The 16,135-nt window shown below is 47.9% G+C and overlaps 1 protein-coding gene across 1 annotated transcript; it reads left to right on the forward strand.

The window, feature by feature from the left end:
- The first annotated feature begins 1,612 nt into the window (after positions 1-1,612).
- LOC148222527 (E3 ubiquitin-protein ligase PHF7-like) lies at positions 1,613-4,783 on the forward strand. The gene is made up of 10 exons (XM_088171778.1): positions 1,613-1,655; positions 1,982-2,073; positions 2,159-2,260; positions 2,543-2,667; positions 2,744-2,906; positions 2,993-3,103; positions 3,319-3,428; positions 3,581-3,699; positions 3,858-4,225; positions 4,364-4,783. The coding sequence occupies exons 1-10, from the start codon at positions 1,613-1,615 to the stop codon at positions 4,781-4,783; spliced, it is 1,653 nt and encodes a 550-aa protein (XP_088027904.1).
- The last annotated feature ends 11,352 nt before the right edge of the window (positions 4,784-16,135 follow it).

The raw sequence follows: 16,135 nt of genomic DNA on the forward strand, positions 1-16,135 counted from the left end.
CATTACCTTCCCCCTTCACAAGGCAAGCCATGAGCATGGATATAGAACTTGCAGAGGGTAAAAAGTTACTCCTCAGTGTACTTGCTAAGCGAAGAGAGGAGATAAAGGAAAACGATTTAGAAAAGCTTGTTGTTTGGGCAAGAGAAAATGGATGTTTTAAATCCACTCCTTTGTTATTTATGGAAGACGAGTGGAGTGAACTAGAAAAATGTGCGACAAAACAATTACTGGCAAAGGCAAAGAAACTCTTTGTTTTGGGAGTACATGGAGAACTATTATAAATACTTAAGGGAGATGAAAGCTGAATCCAAGGTTGCAGCAGCTGCTGTACAAGCTATGTCACAATAAGATACAGTATTATCATCCCCTTCGCTGTCTCAGCTGAATTGCTTCAGTGCATTCTTTGGATTTAGGTGTGTGCAGCCAGTGAAAGGAATAAAAGGAAAACAATGTAGCTCTGTTGCAGAACTATTAAAAACCCAAGAAAGTCTAATCTGTGACTCTAATGCACAGAGCAAAAAGTAGAATTTTCTGCTCCTGTCAATGTGGATATAAAACAGAATGAGAAAGGAGCTGTTGCTGAACTGGCAGACGCAGAGTCTCAGAAAGAACAAGGAGATTCAGTGTGCCTGCCAAAGTCCCAGATAAGCAAAGAGCAGGGAGAGACACCTTGCCAGCAAAAGTTATATCCTTCTCTCGCTCTGTCTGCTCCTCTGAGTAGTCCAGAATCAATACCCCTTCCTGATGAGGATGATGATGCGAAAGTTTATAAGATGACTTTTCTCAAGAGATTAATACCAAGTTTTTCATTTAATATGAAGTGCCAAAGTTGTTCGTTCATAGGATGACAGGAAAACTGAGGTTGGGAGGCAGCAGTGGTGGTCTCCAGCTTTATCTCCCATTCCCAACGGTGATCAGCATCGGCATCAATTCAGGTTCATGGGAGATTACTCCAGGCAGGTCTTGAGGAAAACGTCAGATCACCTAGAGCCGGATTTGAAATTTTTCCAGTGCAAGAGACTCCACACAAGCTCTCTGGGCAACTGACTGCCAGCGGCAAGAGCAGAGATTTCCCTTGGCCGGGACCGGAGCCCTGGAGCGGCAGTGCTTGAACAGCTCTTGCTGCAGGACTCCCTGCCCTGGTTCCCTTCTGACCAAAAGCCCGCAGCCATCTCGGAACCTGGGCTCCCAAGGGGGCTGAATTAAGTGGTTGCCAGGGAGCTGAGGCCACGCCTGCCCCGATTGTGGGTGCACGATTGTGATGGCAGCGTGGCCATTGTGACCTGCGCGACCAAGGGCACAAAAGGCAACGCTGGGCTCAGGCCGTGTGTCAGTGCGACCTGACGGCGGGAGGAGAAGGCAGAGCAGGGACGCGGCTGCCCAAGGACCCGAGGGATCCAGAGGAGACAGCAGCGTTCCTCAAGGCCACAACGGGAGGAGGAGGCGGACAGGAGCAGGGCTCACGCAGGGCTGACCAGGGAGTCGTGCCCTCGTGGCTCTGGGCCTGTTCTGCAAACTCCCCACACTCTTCTTTCTCCCCCACAGAGAGAGGACAATCACCTGGAGAGGACTGAGGCGTTCCGGCACAGGGGCTCAACTGCTGACCAGAACCATGTCTGAAAGGATGCAGGAGAGCCCTAATGCCAGGGAGCCAGGTGAGGGTACAGCAACCCTCCCACAGCCTGGCCCAGGGGCTCTTGGGGCTGCCAGCGTGGGGCCCAGAGCAGAGGCGGGGGGAGGCAGGAGCTGCTCAGCCATGGGAGCCTCTCAGGCTGGGAGCCTCCTTCCTCCCCAGGCGGGGCCCAGCTGGGCCAGGGCGCAGCTCTTGGGGCAGCCGTGCCCACCGTGGCCCCTGCTCTGCAAGGCCTGCTGCCCTGCCCATCAGGCAGGCGCGGCCTCAGCGGCCCTTGGGGCCCATGATGCAGGCTAAGAGCCCTGCAGAGGTGCTCATGGCCCGTGCCGTTGGCTCTGTCCCCTGCAGCATGCATGCTGTGCCACCGCACAGAGGCTGACCCGGACATCTGCGGCCACAAACTGGAGAAGTTCGGGCTCTGTGCCCACGTGTTCTGCCTGGTGAGACGCTCTGGGATCTGTCTCCAGCACTGCAATGGGCGGTCCCTGCCACTCTCTTCTTATCTGCTCATTCCCTTTTCTGCAGTATTTTGCCACTCTAATTCTTCACCAAGGAAATAAACGTGTTGGACTCATGGGCTTTCTCCCTCGAGATATCCAACTTGCAGTCAGGCGGGCGGCAAAGGAGGTGAGAGCCTGGCAAAAGAGCAGGGAGATCTGTGCCAGGCGAGGTTTGTCTGAGCTTAACCCAGACACCAGGAGAGAAAGGCCGGCCCTTCCAGCCAGCTGTGGGACAAAGCACCTGGCTCCCAGCAGCTGCGCGCAGGCTCTGGCACAGGAGCCTCCTGCAGCAGGCAGCCCTGTGGGCTGAGACCCAGCAGCTGCCCCATCCTGCACCCTGCCCGCAGCCGTGGGGCTGCCTGGGGAGGCCCCGAGGCTGCCGCTGGTGAGGCTGCTTGGCTCTTTCCAGTACTGCTGTGTCTGTGGCCAGAGCGGGGCCACCATCTTGTGCTGCGAGGAAAACTGCGGCAGATGGTTCCACCTGCCCTGTGCCAAGGAGGGCGGCTGTGTCAATCTGTACATTACTCCACACAGGTACGTCCTCCTCACTTCTGGCCACCCGTGGCGAGGGATCCAGCATTTCTCATTTTGCCCGTCCCTTTGCCCTCAGCTCCTACTGCTCTGAGCACCGTCCAGAGCCGGACGTGCAGGCCACTCCAGAGCCAGGCACCGAATGCCTCATCTGCATGGAGCCTGTGGAGGACGGAATGTCCTATGGAACAGTGGTGTGCCCAGCGTGCACAAGGGCCTGGTTCCACAGGGACTGCATCCAGGTAGGAGCCGTGGCCTCAGCCCCGGGGCACAGCAGGTGCTCAGCAGCACCAGGGCCTCGCTCACACTGCTTCTGTTTGCCCTGCAGGGACAGGCCATGCGCGCTGGCCTTTTATCCTTCCAGTGCCCCCTGTGCAGAGACCGCCAGCAATTCCTTCTCCAAATGTTCATCACGGGGATCCGAATTCCTTTCAGGTTTGTGTCCTTCTCCCTGGCCCACAAGACAGGAGGCCACAAGTGCAGTGCTGCGCCAGGCCCTGCCCCAGCACTCCTGGCCCTGGCCAGACCCACGAGTCTGGGCTTCAGCTTTACAGAGGACTTGGAAAAGCACTGGAGGAAGGGCAGGGACACCCTGTACCTCCAAGAGGGCAGGGCAGTAGCAACTCATCAGCTTCTCATTTCTCCTTCAGACAGCCAACATGGGAGGACAACGACGCCTTTGCGGATCTAGGAGAGAGGCACAGCCAGTGCAATGCCCGGGAATGCCTTTACCCAGGAGGCAGGGAAGAGGCAGAGGAAGAGGGGTAAGTTGGGAAGCTCCACGTGGGGCTCTGCAGAGAATCAGCGGATTGTCTTGGCTAGGGCTCTACGCGGAAAGAACCAGAAGAGCTTGGCTGGACAATCCTGTGCTGTGGGCATTTTGTCATCAGAGCCATGTGCCCGTTTGCTTCCCCAGGCCCTGGGAACTGCTCCTCTGCTCCTCCTGTGCTGCTGAGGGCACCCACAGGCGCTGCTCTGGCCTGACAAACTGCATAGAAAGCTGGGAGTGTGACAGCTGTGCTGGTCTCGGCACAGGTATGAGGAAAAGCACCCGGGTGTTCCTGGGGTGGGGGGAGGTGGTGCCCAGGCTGGGATTGGCAGAGCCTGTCTGCTCCTGGAGAGCTGGGGGTGCAGCTCTGGCCTGGCCTGCCTTGGGCCTGGGGGGCTTCTGACATTCCTGCGTGCCCTTACAGCCTCCAGGGATGAGCCGGAGCTGAATGGCCCCGGCCTGAGCAGTCAGTCAGGACTGGAGCCTTCTCATGGCTCCCCAGAAGCAGGGGCCATCAGCCCCGGCTCCCACAGCCCAGTGCCATCGGGTCTGGCTCCTCAATCTCCAGAGACCAGCACGTGCAGGAGCTGCCAGTGTGCAGCAGCGCAGCAGTCGCTGCCACCTTCCTCCCCAGACACCAGCAGCCCAAGAACATCCGGGCCAACATACAGCAGCTCCACAGGCCCTGAGGACAGGGTCCATTCCGGACGTGCTGGGCCTGACCGCAGGCGGAACCGCTCTCGCCAGCAAGGTCAGGCCCCAAATCGACCCGTCCGCTCAAGGAGCCGCCGTGCCAGGAGCAGCACGACAAAGCCAAGGGCTGAGAGGCCCAGGCAAAGAGGGACATCATCACGGGAATTGCCCGGACGCAGCCGCTCCCGCCTGCCACGTCGGGCCCAGAGTCCGCCTGTCCGGTCCAGGAGTCGCCAGGACAGGAGGACCAGGAGAGCATCAAGGGCCCAGAGGCCCAGGCGAACAGTGACACCATCAGGGTCGCCAGGGACGTCACCCAGACGCAGCCGCTCCCGCCTGCCACGTCCAGCCCAGAGTCCGCCTGTCCGGTCCAGGAGTTGGCGTGACAGGAGCCCCAGGACAACATCGAGGGCCCAGAGGCCCAGGCGAATAGTGACACCATCAGGGACGTCCCCCAGACGCAGCCGCTCCCGCCTGCCACGTCAGGCCTCGAGTCGACCCGTCCGGTCCAGCAGTCACCAGGACAGGAGCAGGAGAAGAGCAGCAAGGGCTGACAGGCCCAGGCGCAGGGGGACACCGTCGGGGACGTCTCGCAGGAGCAACTGCTCCCGCCAGCGACGTCGGGCCTCAACTTGGACCACAAACAGCAGCATGTAGTGTCATCTCTTCTTTCTAGTCTGTCTGTTCGCTGCCGTAAGTGAAGGTGAGAACGGTCAATTCAGGCATTTGAGATTTGCAGGGCTCTGAGAAAACCCTGTTGGCTCTCGACATTTCTATTGGCGGGAAAGAAGTCTGTGCTAAGTACCTTGATTTCTATGTTCCCATGTATTAAGTGACAAGCCACTGAAGGATGGGGCTAATTATAAAGGACGCTGGTTCTTGCCTTTAGACTCCAACCTCAGATGTTTCCCCTCTGCTTTCCCTTGAAAGTGAACAACTCCTTAATTGACTTGGATGTGCTTAGAGAGACATGAAGAGCAAGGACGCTCTTAGGGAAACTGTCTTTGGGAAGGACGTGTGCTGTGTTGCTATCCTTGGCCAATCTCATTTCAGTAAAGCCAAAAGGAAGAAGAAAGGAGAGAGTGAGACACTGCCTTAAGTTTCTGAAGAAATCGATGATGATATTGCTGCTGATTTAAAAGACTTGCTTGGACCTTCAAAGAACTAACCGGACAAGACTGTGGAAATAGCCTGGGACAAAGAGGATGCGCAGGACTCTGCCCCAGATGACCATTTGGGACCTTTGCCTGTGAGCAGCCTGGCTCAGGAGTCGAGTGCTTTCCTGTTTTCCTTCTTTGGAGACACCGAGGAGTTGGGCGCCAAAGAAGGTAACAGCAGAACCCTTCTAACAGTGCCATTGCTAAGAAAGAGCTTCTGGCAGGCACTGTAGAGCAATGTGGTGTAAAGAAGGACAGCATCCAGGGGATTTTCAGCAGCAGAAGGCAGTAATTAGGCAGAAACCTTTTGATCCTCAATTCTACTTGCCACGGCTGTGGTAGATGAATGAGAAGTAACTCATGCTTGCATCTCAGGAATTTTGAAAGGCACGCTTTGAGAAGGTTTTGGGTTTTTTTCTGAGTGGTGGGAAAGCTTGTTGTCATCCCCTACATTTCTCAAACAGGGAAAAAGGTGACACACCAGCCATATCAAGTTTCATAGAACCCAACAAGATTTTAAAGAAAAGGTGTGTTAATGTGTAGGGAGGAGCAAAATCCTGGAGTTGACCCCAAGATCCATGAGCATTCTATTTGTTACTGAATTCTATGCTTGGACCTTGAGAAAACGGAAACAGAATGACACATGACCATTGGGGTGTCCTAACCTGAGATGAAATGAGACCCTTATGAAATGAAGATGAAAGCATATTGAATCCAGTCACAGTCATGTAAGATAGAAACAAAAAAAAATGTGAAGATTTCCAAAATATTAGAAATCCCAATGCAGCCACCCAGAGCAACAAGCCCCCCACACTCCTGCTGAATTCAGGAGGTATTCAGTGTCTTCTGAATGCAATGTGAAATGTTAAAGAATACATAAGGGAACCGTAGAACAAAGTGTAAAATACTGGAGCAGAGATACAGCTCAGAGAATGTGGGAGGAGAAGATTGTGTCCTTCCTAAATCTGTCTTCTCCAGCGGAAGTATTTCACTAGAAAGGAGGAAGTTTTCCTGGCAAGTAGAGAGCTAACCTGCTTTGGGCTTTTTTTTCCTTTTTTTTTTTTTTTTTTTTTGGTGCTGTTATTGCAGAGCCTTACCTACTTGGAACAATAAAACCAGGAAAAGGCACATGGCAAGAGGATGGACATTTCCAAGAGAGCCGTTTTGAGGCTGATGAAGAGCCTGAGACGTCAGGAATTGAAAAGGACCAAGAAATGCAAGTTCCATTTGTATCTGTAGTCTACTTGCCTGTAGTAGTTGGATGCTGTGGGAATATTACCAGCAGCACTCAGGGAATGGGAAAGTGACATTGCACACCTCTGAGCAATGAAAGTCATCTTGGAAAACCATCCGTGCTGCACAGGGTGAAACCTCCCAGCAGCCCACTTGGTGTGAAGTGCAACACGGAAAGAGAGAAGTTGAGCACGAGAAATGAACTGTGTCGTTTTGGTTTGACCAAGCTCAAAGTGATTTTTTGCCAAAAGGCAAAGGCACGGTCTGTTTTCGTTTAAAAAGAGTGTTTTTTTAATAGAAGACTCTATTTGGTTCCTATGGGATCAAGCTTTTCAATGTACACCATTTCTCTGAAGCACTACAGCTCTAACTCGTGCTCATGGAATTTGACAGCACCTTTTAGGATGCTACAATCCCTTTGTACTTGTCTAGGTTACTTTCTTTACCATATGAGAAAATTTTCGTTTTCTTCCCTTCCATAGGTGATAAACGCCTAGGAATTACAATAGAACTTTTTCACCATCTTTTGTAATTTTGTTTCCTTTTAAACTCTTACTGGAATTCAGCGAGGAGGAGGAAAAATGCTGCCTGATTAGGAATGTTTTGGAGTCCAGATTTGCCATCCTTCCTTGTGGTCGAAGTTGCAGTAGAATCCTGTGAGAAAGTCCTGGTAAAATAAAGGCTGAGCAGCTTTCTGGCTTTCTTTTTTTCAGGTAATTGCCTAATAGATAGCTGGACTTCGAGAGATTACAAAAAACTAGTCACTTGACACGTTACCTAGACATTTTGGATCCTTTCAGGTATGTATGACATCTCTACCTTTTTCCTGTCTTTCTGGTGTTACCATTAGGAACGCTGAGTGTTCTTGTCAGCCACATAGGTCCGTGTGGTTTTCGTGCTTATAAATGTGGGGTTTTCTCTTCTGAATCCAGTGAGTTTTGTATTTAAAAACAAAGAAAACAACAACAAAAGGAAACATACGCAGTCCCAAAAACTTCCACAGGCCACCAAAACAATTGCTTGACACATTGTGTGGAATATCATCTTAAGACAGGCTGAAATTATGTTCTTGAGACTTATTAGATACCTCTGACGAAATGCGTTGCTGTGTTCATACAGTTACTGCCCTGCACTCTTCCAGTCTATCTGCTCTAGAGAGGGAATTAAAATGGAGATCTCATTCCTCAGCAGGCATCAGTTGTGGGGGAAGATGTGGGATCCTGGTGCTGAGCTTTTAATGAAAGACATGATATTCCACCGCAATTTAAATTTCAGCAGGTTCAGGAGAACTGCTGCTGCCTTTCATGTTTCTCAGGACACCAGGCTGCAGTACAGAACATTGCTGTTGGAGCCAATGCGTGGTGGGGGGCAAGAGATTAGGAAGGATGTGAAGAAAATATCGGACTTTATTGCTGTGTTGTTTGTACATGTTTGCTGGAAGCAGCAGCATAATCAGAAGTGTTTAACCTTATTCCTCTGTTCTTTGCTTTCTGCAGAGGGCCCAAAGTTATTTTGTAGATCAGTAGAGCTTAGTGAAGAATATAGCGTTGGCAAGACAGATGTAGATTATTGCTTGAGGTGAGTATGTAAGGTCAGTTCCCAGGTAACTGTGGCTGAAAGCTGAGCATGGGGAGGGAGCACGGCTATGAAAGTGCATGCAAAATGAATTCAGGTCCGTGAGACGAGCCTGAAACTTTGTAATTACGAGGGAATGTAAGGTTTTTAGTCTATTAGTTTGCATAACATCGTGTTGTGATGTCCAGTCAGGTAAACCATTAAATCTCTGTATGTTACAGGAGCAGCTACTTAACTATATGTAAAGGAAGTGTTTAAGCAAGACAGTGAATTTAGAGACTTGTCTTAGTAGTGGATTCAGAAACTCCTCCTAAGAAGATGTTAGATTTTTATTATTTACCAGAATGCTGAAGGAAGCATAAGGATGCCAAAAGGAAAGCGAAAGCATACTAATAAACACTTAAGTGATTAGAAGCTTGTCACGTGTGTTCCTTGAAGAAGATGTCAAAGTTAGTTTTCAAATCCATCCAAGGATCTAAGAGGGAAACATGGCGGCAAGCCCAGGAGAGGCAGTGTTTCCGAGCTGGGGCTGATGGCCTCGGGTTCTGGGCAGCCACGGGAAGGCTCCAGCCCTGACTGTGCAGCCAGGCTGGGGCCATTGAGCTCTGGCTCCTGCCTGGGGGCTGTCAGGGGAATCAGGAATGTCAAGGGCCCCCCCAGGCCAGGCCGGAGCAGTGCTTCCAGCCCTCCAGGAGCGCACGGGCTGTGCCAAGGCCGACTGGGACGCTGCCATGGCCCAGGGGCACGCGGCTGCTTTGCGTGCTGGCCGCGCCCAGAGCAGCAGAGCTGTCACCCTCCCAGCTGGTTCTGGCCACTGCCAGGCCCGAGGAGCACCCGTGGGTGCCCTGGGCAGGGCAGGAGCAGCACAGGAGCAGTTGCCAGGGCCTGGGGGAGCACAGGGGTCAGCCTCTGTGCGGTGACACAGCATGCATGCTGCAGGGGACAGAGCCAACGGCACGGGCCATGAGCACCTCTGCAGGGCTCTTAGCCTGCAGCATGGGCCCCAAGGGCCGCTGAGGCCGCGCCTGCCTGATGGGCAGGGCAGCAGGCCTTGCAGAGCAGGGGCCACGGTGGGCACGGCTGCCCCAAGAGCTGCGCCCTGGCCCAGCTGGGCCCCGCCTGGGGAGGAAGGAGGCTCCCAGCCTGAGAGGCTCCCATGGCTGAGCAGCTCCTGCCTCCCCCTCCCTCTGCTCTGGGCCCCACGCTGGCAGCCCCAAGAGCCCCTGGGCCAGGCTGTGGGAGGGCTGCTTTGCCCTCACCTGGGTCTATGAGACAGTGAAATGTGAAACTTCTCCTAAGAATTACACTGCTTATATTTAGATTAAATTTTCTCTGTTTTCTTTAATGTCAAATTAAGTATAAGTTTGCCAAAAGGAACGAGAAAGTGTTTCTGAATGGGAAGATTTTCCTTGTGTCAATTCAAGGTTGCTACCCTGATTTGGGGAGTTTGTGTGTATCCTCTGAATGTGAGTTGCTTCTTTGCAGGACTTTCAATAATTAGATCGTGTAGTGAAGAGAACATTTTCCTGTGTCCTGCTGTCTAGTGCTGAACAGGCTTGGGAAGGAGCAGTGTCTATGTGTCACGAGAGCAACACTGGAGCAGTTCCCACGTCCTGGACTTGCAAACGGGTTCCTGGAGCTGAGGACAAAGTGTCCACAGCTCGGGATTGTCTGGCCAAGCTCTTCTGGCTCCTTCTGCTTCAAGCCCTTGCTGAGACACGGGTTCCCTGCAGAGCCCCGGCTGCAGCTCCCCAGCTTACCCCTCTTCCTCTGCCTCCTCCCTGCCTCCTGGCTAAAGGCACTCCCTGGCATTGCACCAGCTGTGCCTCCCTCCTACTTCAGTGAAGGCATTGTTTTCCACCGAAGGTGACTCTCCCATGGAGACAGGAAAATGGATGAACTCCTGCTGCCCCAGCTTCAGGCAGGTGCAGTGTGTCCCTTCTTGTCAGGCCTAGCCCTGTTCCCCAGGGATACCACTGACTGTTCTAGAAGTCAATGATCTGAACTTCCAGGAGCATGTTTGCAATGATAGGAATGAGAAAAGTCTACAAGAACTGTTTATGCATCTCTTCTTGATTGTTTTCCAATGTATTTGCCAGTAGGAAAGCATGGAGCAAACTGGCAAATTTCCTTTAATGTGGGAAGAGCATCTTGCTGCTGCATTTGACTTGTGAGTGGAGGATTGTTGCAAGCTCTCCAGTCAGACATGCATAGAAAACCCCGATTGAATTCTCTGGGTTTCCACTGAGTCAGAAGAAGATGAGCGACTTACACCTGAAGAAAGAAAATTGGTTAAATCTTTTCTTACTCCAATAGAGAAGTTAAAAGATCAAGTTGGACATTTAACACTTCAAATGGAAAGTTACAATGAAGGGCACAAACAAAATATAACTGCCTGCCCTGAACAGCCTAGTCATCCTACACAAGCTCAAGAATTACAGCAGATGCTACAACCAGAGCTGTCAGCACCTTCAATGCAAATCCTTCCACCTCCATATCCAGGTGCAATCCCTGGACCAGCAGGTGCTGAAGAAGTTCTACAAAAATATCATCAGGAAAGCGATGGTCAGGAATAGCTCGTGATGCAATCATTGAAGGAGACTGGTAAGCAGCTGGAGCTTTAGCTTGTCCAGTTCTGTTTGATCAACAAGGTCCTACATATGAACAACACTTTTGAAAATTTTACAACAAATCAAACTGCAACAGAACATGGAATTAAATCTGAAGCTGCCAGAACTATGCTGGACTGGATTTTTACTGCTGATGTGAATTCACCTCATGATTGTCACCTGGGAAAAGGAATGGACCAGATTGGTAGTCATGGAGGCTAGTAGACCTCAGGATCCAAATGACATTCTAAATGGACTAAATCCAGATATGCTCACTGGATCAGGGGTTTATAGTAACCCGACTGTTCAACTTAATTATCCATTGAGCATGCATCATTTGTCTGCACAATTAGCCAGACAGGCTTTTAATGCCATTCCAGATTCTCAACCATGTACTCCTTTTCCAGCTGTTCAACAAGGAATAACAGAACCTTATACTAATTTCATTGATTGCTTATGGACTACTTTAAACAATCAAAATGATTTAACTGATGAGGCAAGACAAAAAATGTTCAAGTTCTTGGTATTTGAAAATGCTAATTCCAAAACAAGACCTTTGCTGATTACTTTGGGTAAAGATGCTGATGTGGCAGAAATGATTGATATGGCTACTAGAGCATCTCAGTCCCAGCAAGGACAAGTTGTTGCCAATGCTGTAGCAGAAGCTGTTAAACCAGCTACAAATTTACTTGCTGCTGCAGTAAGTAAAATTAGCCAAAAACAAAAGTCAGGAACTTCAAACACAGCTGTGTGTTACCCATGTGGGGCAAAGGGACATTTTAAAAAGATGTGCCAAGTGTCAGTGTGGTGTGATCGATGTCAAAAGGACAATCATTCTGCAGCTACCTGTCGGTTTACAAAAAACGGATTACAAAGCGTGAAGAGCCACTGAGCAGGAAGACAAAAAGTTGGCCCAACACTATCCAACAACTTGATCCACCAGCAACCACAGGGAGCTTAGGAATCGATTTGGCAACAGCAGTAGATGTTACTCTTATTAATCAATCTGTGTATCAGATTCCAACAGGTGTCACTGGACCAACATATGCCTCAATAGTGTGCTTGGTGCATTATTAATTGGAAGATCTTCTGCTGGACTCGCAGGACTCATCATCCTCCCAGGTGTAATTAATGCTGACTACACTGGAGAGATTCAAGTGTGTGCCTACACTTTGGCCCCACCACTTACTATTTCCAAGGGAACCAGAATTGCTCAATTAATTCTATAGTCTAAAATTCCTACAGAAAAGGACATTTTCCAAACCACACCACAGAGAGAAATTAAAAACTTTGGATCCACTGGAAACACACTAGTAAATCTAGTACAACAAATGAAAATGAGACCAATAGTGAAAGTAATCCTGCAATCTGGCACAGTTCAAAAAGAAGTCACTGTTATGTTGGATACATTAGCAAAGAATGCTGGCACAAAAACTGGCCTCTTCAACAAGCTGTGGATGCAGTACAAGGTGTAGGAGGTAATTCTATACCATATGGAAGTGTCCATGCCATACAAGTGAAATATCCTGAAGGACAAACAGCCACATTGCGTCCATATGTTATGTCTTTACCTGAAAATTTAGGAGGACTAATTGGTCAGGATGTATTAAGCCAGCTTGGAGCAACTCTCATGCTGCCTGCAGCTGCTCCATCACATTTTTAGTTGTGGCCACTGCTGATCAGCCACCAACCCCAAAAATACAATGGAAAACTAATGAACCAGTATGGGTTGAGCAGTGGGCCTTGTCACAAGAGTGGCTGAAAATGGTCCATGAATTAGTGCAAGAACAATTGGAAGCCAAATATATACAACATTCCATTAGTCCTTATATACTCCTATTTTTGTTATTCCTACAAAATCAGGCAAATGGAGACTGTTACATGATCTCCGAAAGGTGAATGATCAAATGTGGCCCATGGGAGCATAACAACCAGGAATGCCCACTCCAACTATGTTACCACAGAATTGGTACCTTTTAATTATTGATCTCAAGGACTTTTTTTCACTATACCTTTGCAAAAAGAGGATACAGTGCAGTTTGCATTCACTTTGCCAGCAATAAATAAAGTCCTTCACAAAGATATGAATGGACTGTACTACCCCAAGGCATGAAAAATTCACCTACTATGTGTCAAATGTTTGTTCATTGGGCATTGGAACCTATTCGTCATGAATTTCCACAGACAATTATTTAACATTCCATGTATATTATCCCGCTGTGTCAGCAAGAACCATTTACTAATGATACTTTACAGTACATTGTTACTCAACTGTCTTCAAAAGGTTTGTTGATTGCACCAGAAAAGATACAAAGACAATTTCCATGGAAATATTTAGGTTGGGTATTAACCGCAGCTGCTGTCAGTGTACAAAAATTGCACCTTACAACTACTATTGCAACACTTCATGATACTCAAAAATTAACTGGATGTGTACAGTGGGTTAGAACTGTTGCAGAGATCCGCAATGATGTGATAGCCCCTGTCATGAGTCTGCTTAAAGGCATGGATCCAAATACTCCAATTTCTCTTTCTCCTGGACAATGTGACTGCCTTGACCAGCTGAGTCAGCATCTAGTGTCATCTGCAGCGGATCGTCGATTGTCAGATGTGCCATTAGGTATTTTTATTTGCAACCCTGCTGATGCTCCATTTGTTATCTTATATCAGTGGCCTGCTTGGCAAAAAGAAAAAGAGGGAGATGGGGAAGACTATCCCATAGGACACTATCCTACAGAAGATTCCACAGGAGATTGTGCCAAACAGAAGCAACCATGGGAAAAATTGTGTGTTCAGAAAAATCAACAGAAAAGTAAGGAGCAACAAAATCAGATAACAATTTTGGAATGGGTGTTTCCACCACATACACCACCCATGAGTATTTGGCAAAGAACAGAGGTAATAGCACATCTCATTAGGAAAGCACGGGAATGAGTGCTTGACATCACTGGTACAGAAGCAGGACATATCAGTCTGCCAATAAAAACTGAACTGTTTGAGTGGATGTTGAGACAGAGCCTTTACAAATAGCTCTCTTGAATTATGCAGGTTATGTACATAACAGACAACCATCTGATGCACTATTACAAGTAATAGCAAAACAGCAATGGTTACAGCACCCAAAGGTAAAGACATGATCTATAGAAGGTATTACGGTATACACAGATGCAGGAAGAAAAACAAAAAAGGCAGCATGTACCTGGAAAGAAAAATCAGGTTGGAAAGCACATCTTGAATGGACAAGAGAGCACTCATTACAAACATTGGAGCTTGCAGCAGTCACATGGGCACTGACGAGATGGAGAAAAGAAAATCTTAATATAGTATCTGACTCTTTGTATGTTGTGGGAGTAGTACTACAAATAGAAGATGCTTTAATCAAACCACCCAAAAATGATAGAGTGTATCAGTTGTTTCTGCAAGTAAAGAGTGCAATTGCTGATCAATGTGAAAAATGTTGTATAATACACATTCACAGTCATAAAACAAATTTAGGGCTTGGAGAAGGAAATGCAAGAGCAGATGCTTTAGTCAGCTCAGCTATCAATATTCCACAGGATTCATTTACAGCAGCAAGAGAAAGTCATGCACTTTTCCATCAAGCCACAAAAGCGTTAAAGAGACAATTTAACATCACTATTATGGATGCTCAAGGCATGGTGAGGACATGCCCACAATGTAGTCAACATGGAGCAAGTTTAGGATTGGGAGTTAATCCATGTGGTTTACAAGCGTGTGAACTATGGCAAATGGATGTTACACATGTTTCTGAATTTGGAAGGTTTAAATATGTACATGTAGTTATAGATACTTTTTAAAAAATGATATGGGCTACAGCTCAGACAGGAGATCGAGCAGTGCATGTCATTAGACACTTGACAGCATACTTTGCAGTCATGGGGGTACCCAAAGAACTGAAAACAGATAATGTTCCTGCCTATAAAGGAGAAAAAGTAGCTCAATTCTTGCAACAATGGGGAATTAAACACATAACATTCATTCAACCACAGGGCAAGGAATTATAGAAAGGGCTCATAGAACTTTAAAAGAATATCTCACTACACAGAAATCGCCCTAATGGCAAGATCCAAATACCAGATTATTATGGGTACTACTTACTTTAAATTTTCTTAGTTTAGTTGGGGACCTAGAACAGCCCCTGGTGTTGATTCACAATGGTTACACAAAGATGCAAGCAAGCCCTGAAGTCAGTCTAATGTATAAAACCCCCAAAACAGGATTGTGGGAAGGTCCTGCACCATTGTTGTTTAATGGTAGAGGTTATAGTTGTGTTTCTACAGATCCAGGACCATTATGGGTGCCTAGCCGATGGACCAAGCCTGCTGTGAAAACTGCAGAGAAAACTGTGGAAAAGACTGTGAATATCAGTGACTCCAAAGAGCCATCTTCCAACTAAATAAAGAAAGAAGTCGCCAAAACAGCAGAAATTCCAGGTTTTACTTGTGTGGATCCGATAACAGTCACGGAGCTGATCTTCGAAGGATGCCCGGGTGGAACTTGGGAACTAAATCCTGTTATATTTAGAAATAGAAATCGTAGATGTAATCACTGTATTTTGCGTTTACCTGTTTGCTTACATTTGATTTGTGAGAATTGTGGAGTTGTATTTGGTAGATATAGCGATAGGGTAGTGATAGAGGGAAGCTTATGTGATAATTGCTATAGTTTAAACATTGATCAGTTTATGCTGGCTGCAGTTATAATGCATAACTGCCCCCCTGAGGAGGTACAGATCAGTACATAAGCTACGTTTGTGCAAACAAGTGTGGGCCTTGAAAAAAGCAATTCAACAAATTCAAGCAGCACATAAGACACAACTTGTGGGTATAGAATGCTTAAGATGTGAGCATCAATTTGCTCCATATTTGGATTAATTATCCCAATAATGGGATTGCTCACATCAGTGCAAAAGAGACAAAACATTTGGATTACTCTTGCAAATATAACTGGACAAAATTCTGTGTGCTTGAGTCTTGCCACACCAGGGGATCCTTTTTGTACTTGTTTAATAGGAATCCCAGAATGGGAGCCTACATCCTTTCAAGGGTTGGTAGCCAGTCAAACAGTACTTAATTCTTCAATCATGATGCAAGAATGCAATGGAATCCTCGTTGGTCTTATGTTGGCTCAACTTGATGCATGTTGGCAAACAAAAATTATTCAAAGTCTGAACATCACCATATGAGATCCAGAAGAATTAGACGCATTGGGATCAACTAACACTTCAGGAGGTTGGTTCATATTTGAGCCATCTACAGTAGCTCTTCTCAACACGAATCGGAAATGGTAGGCCACAGTAAACCCAAATAGTGACTTTCCTCGTTGAAGTGAAATCAAACACTGAGTTTACTCATTAATTAATTGTACAGGAAAGCCACCAAAGAAATTACCTAAAAGTACTTTTCTGATTTGTG

This window comes from Sturnus vulgaris, chromosome 11 (assembly GCF_052056855.1).
Source record: "Sturnus vulgaris isolate bStuVul1 chromosome 11, bStuVul1.hap1, whole genome shotgun sequence".
Classification (NCBI taxonomy): Eukaryota; Metazoa; Chordata; class Aves; order Passeriformes; family Sturnidae; genus Sturnus; species Sturnus vulgaris.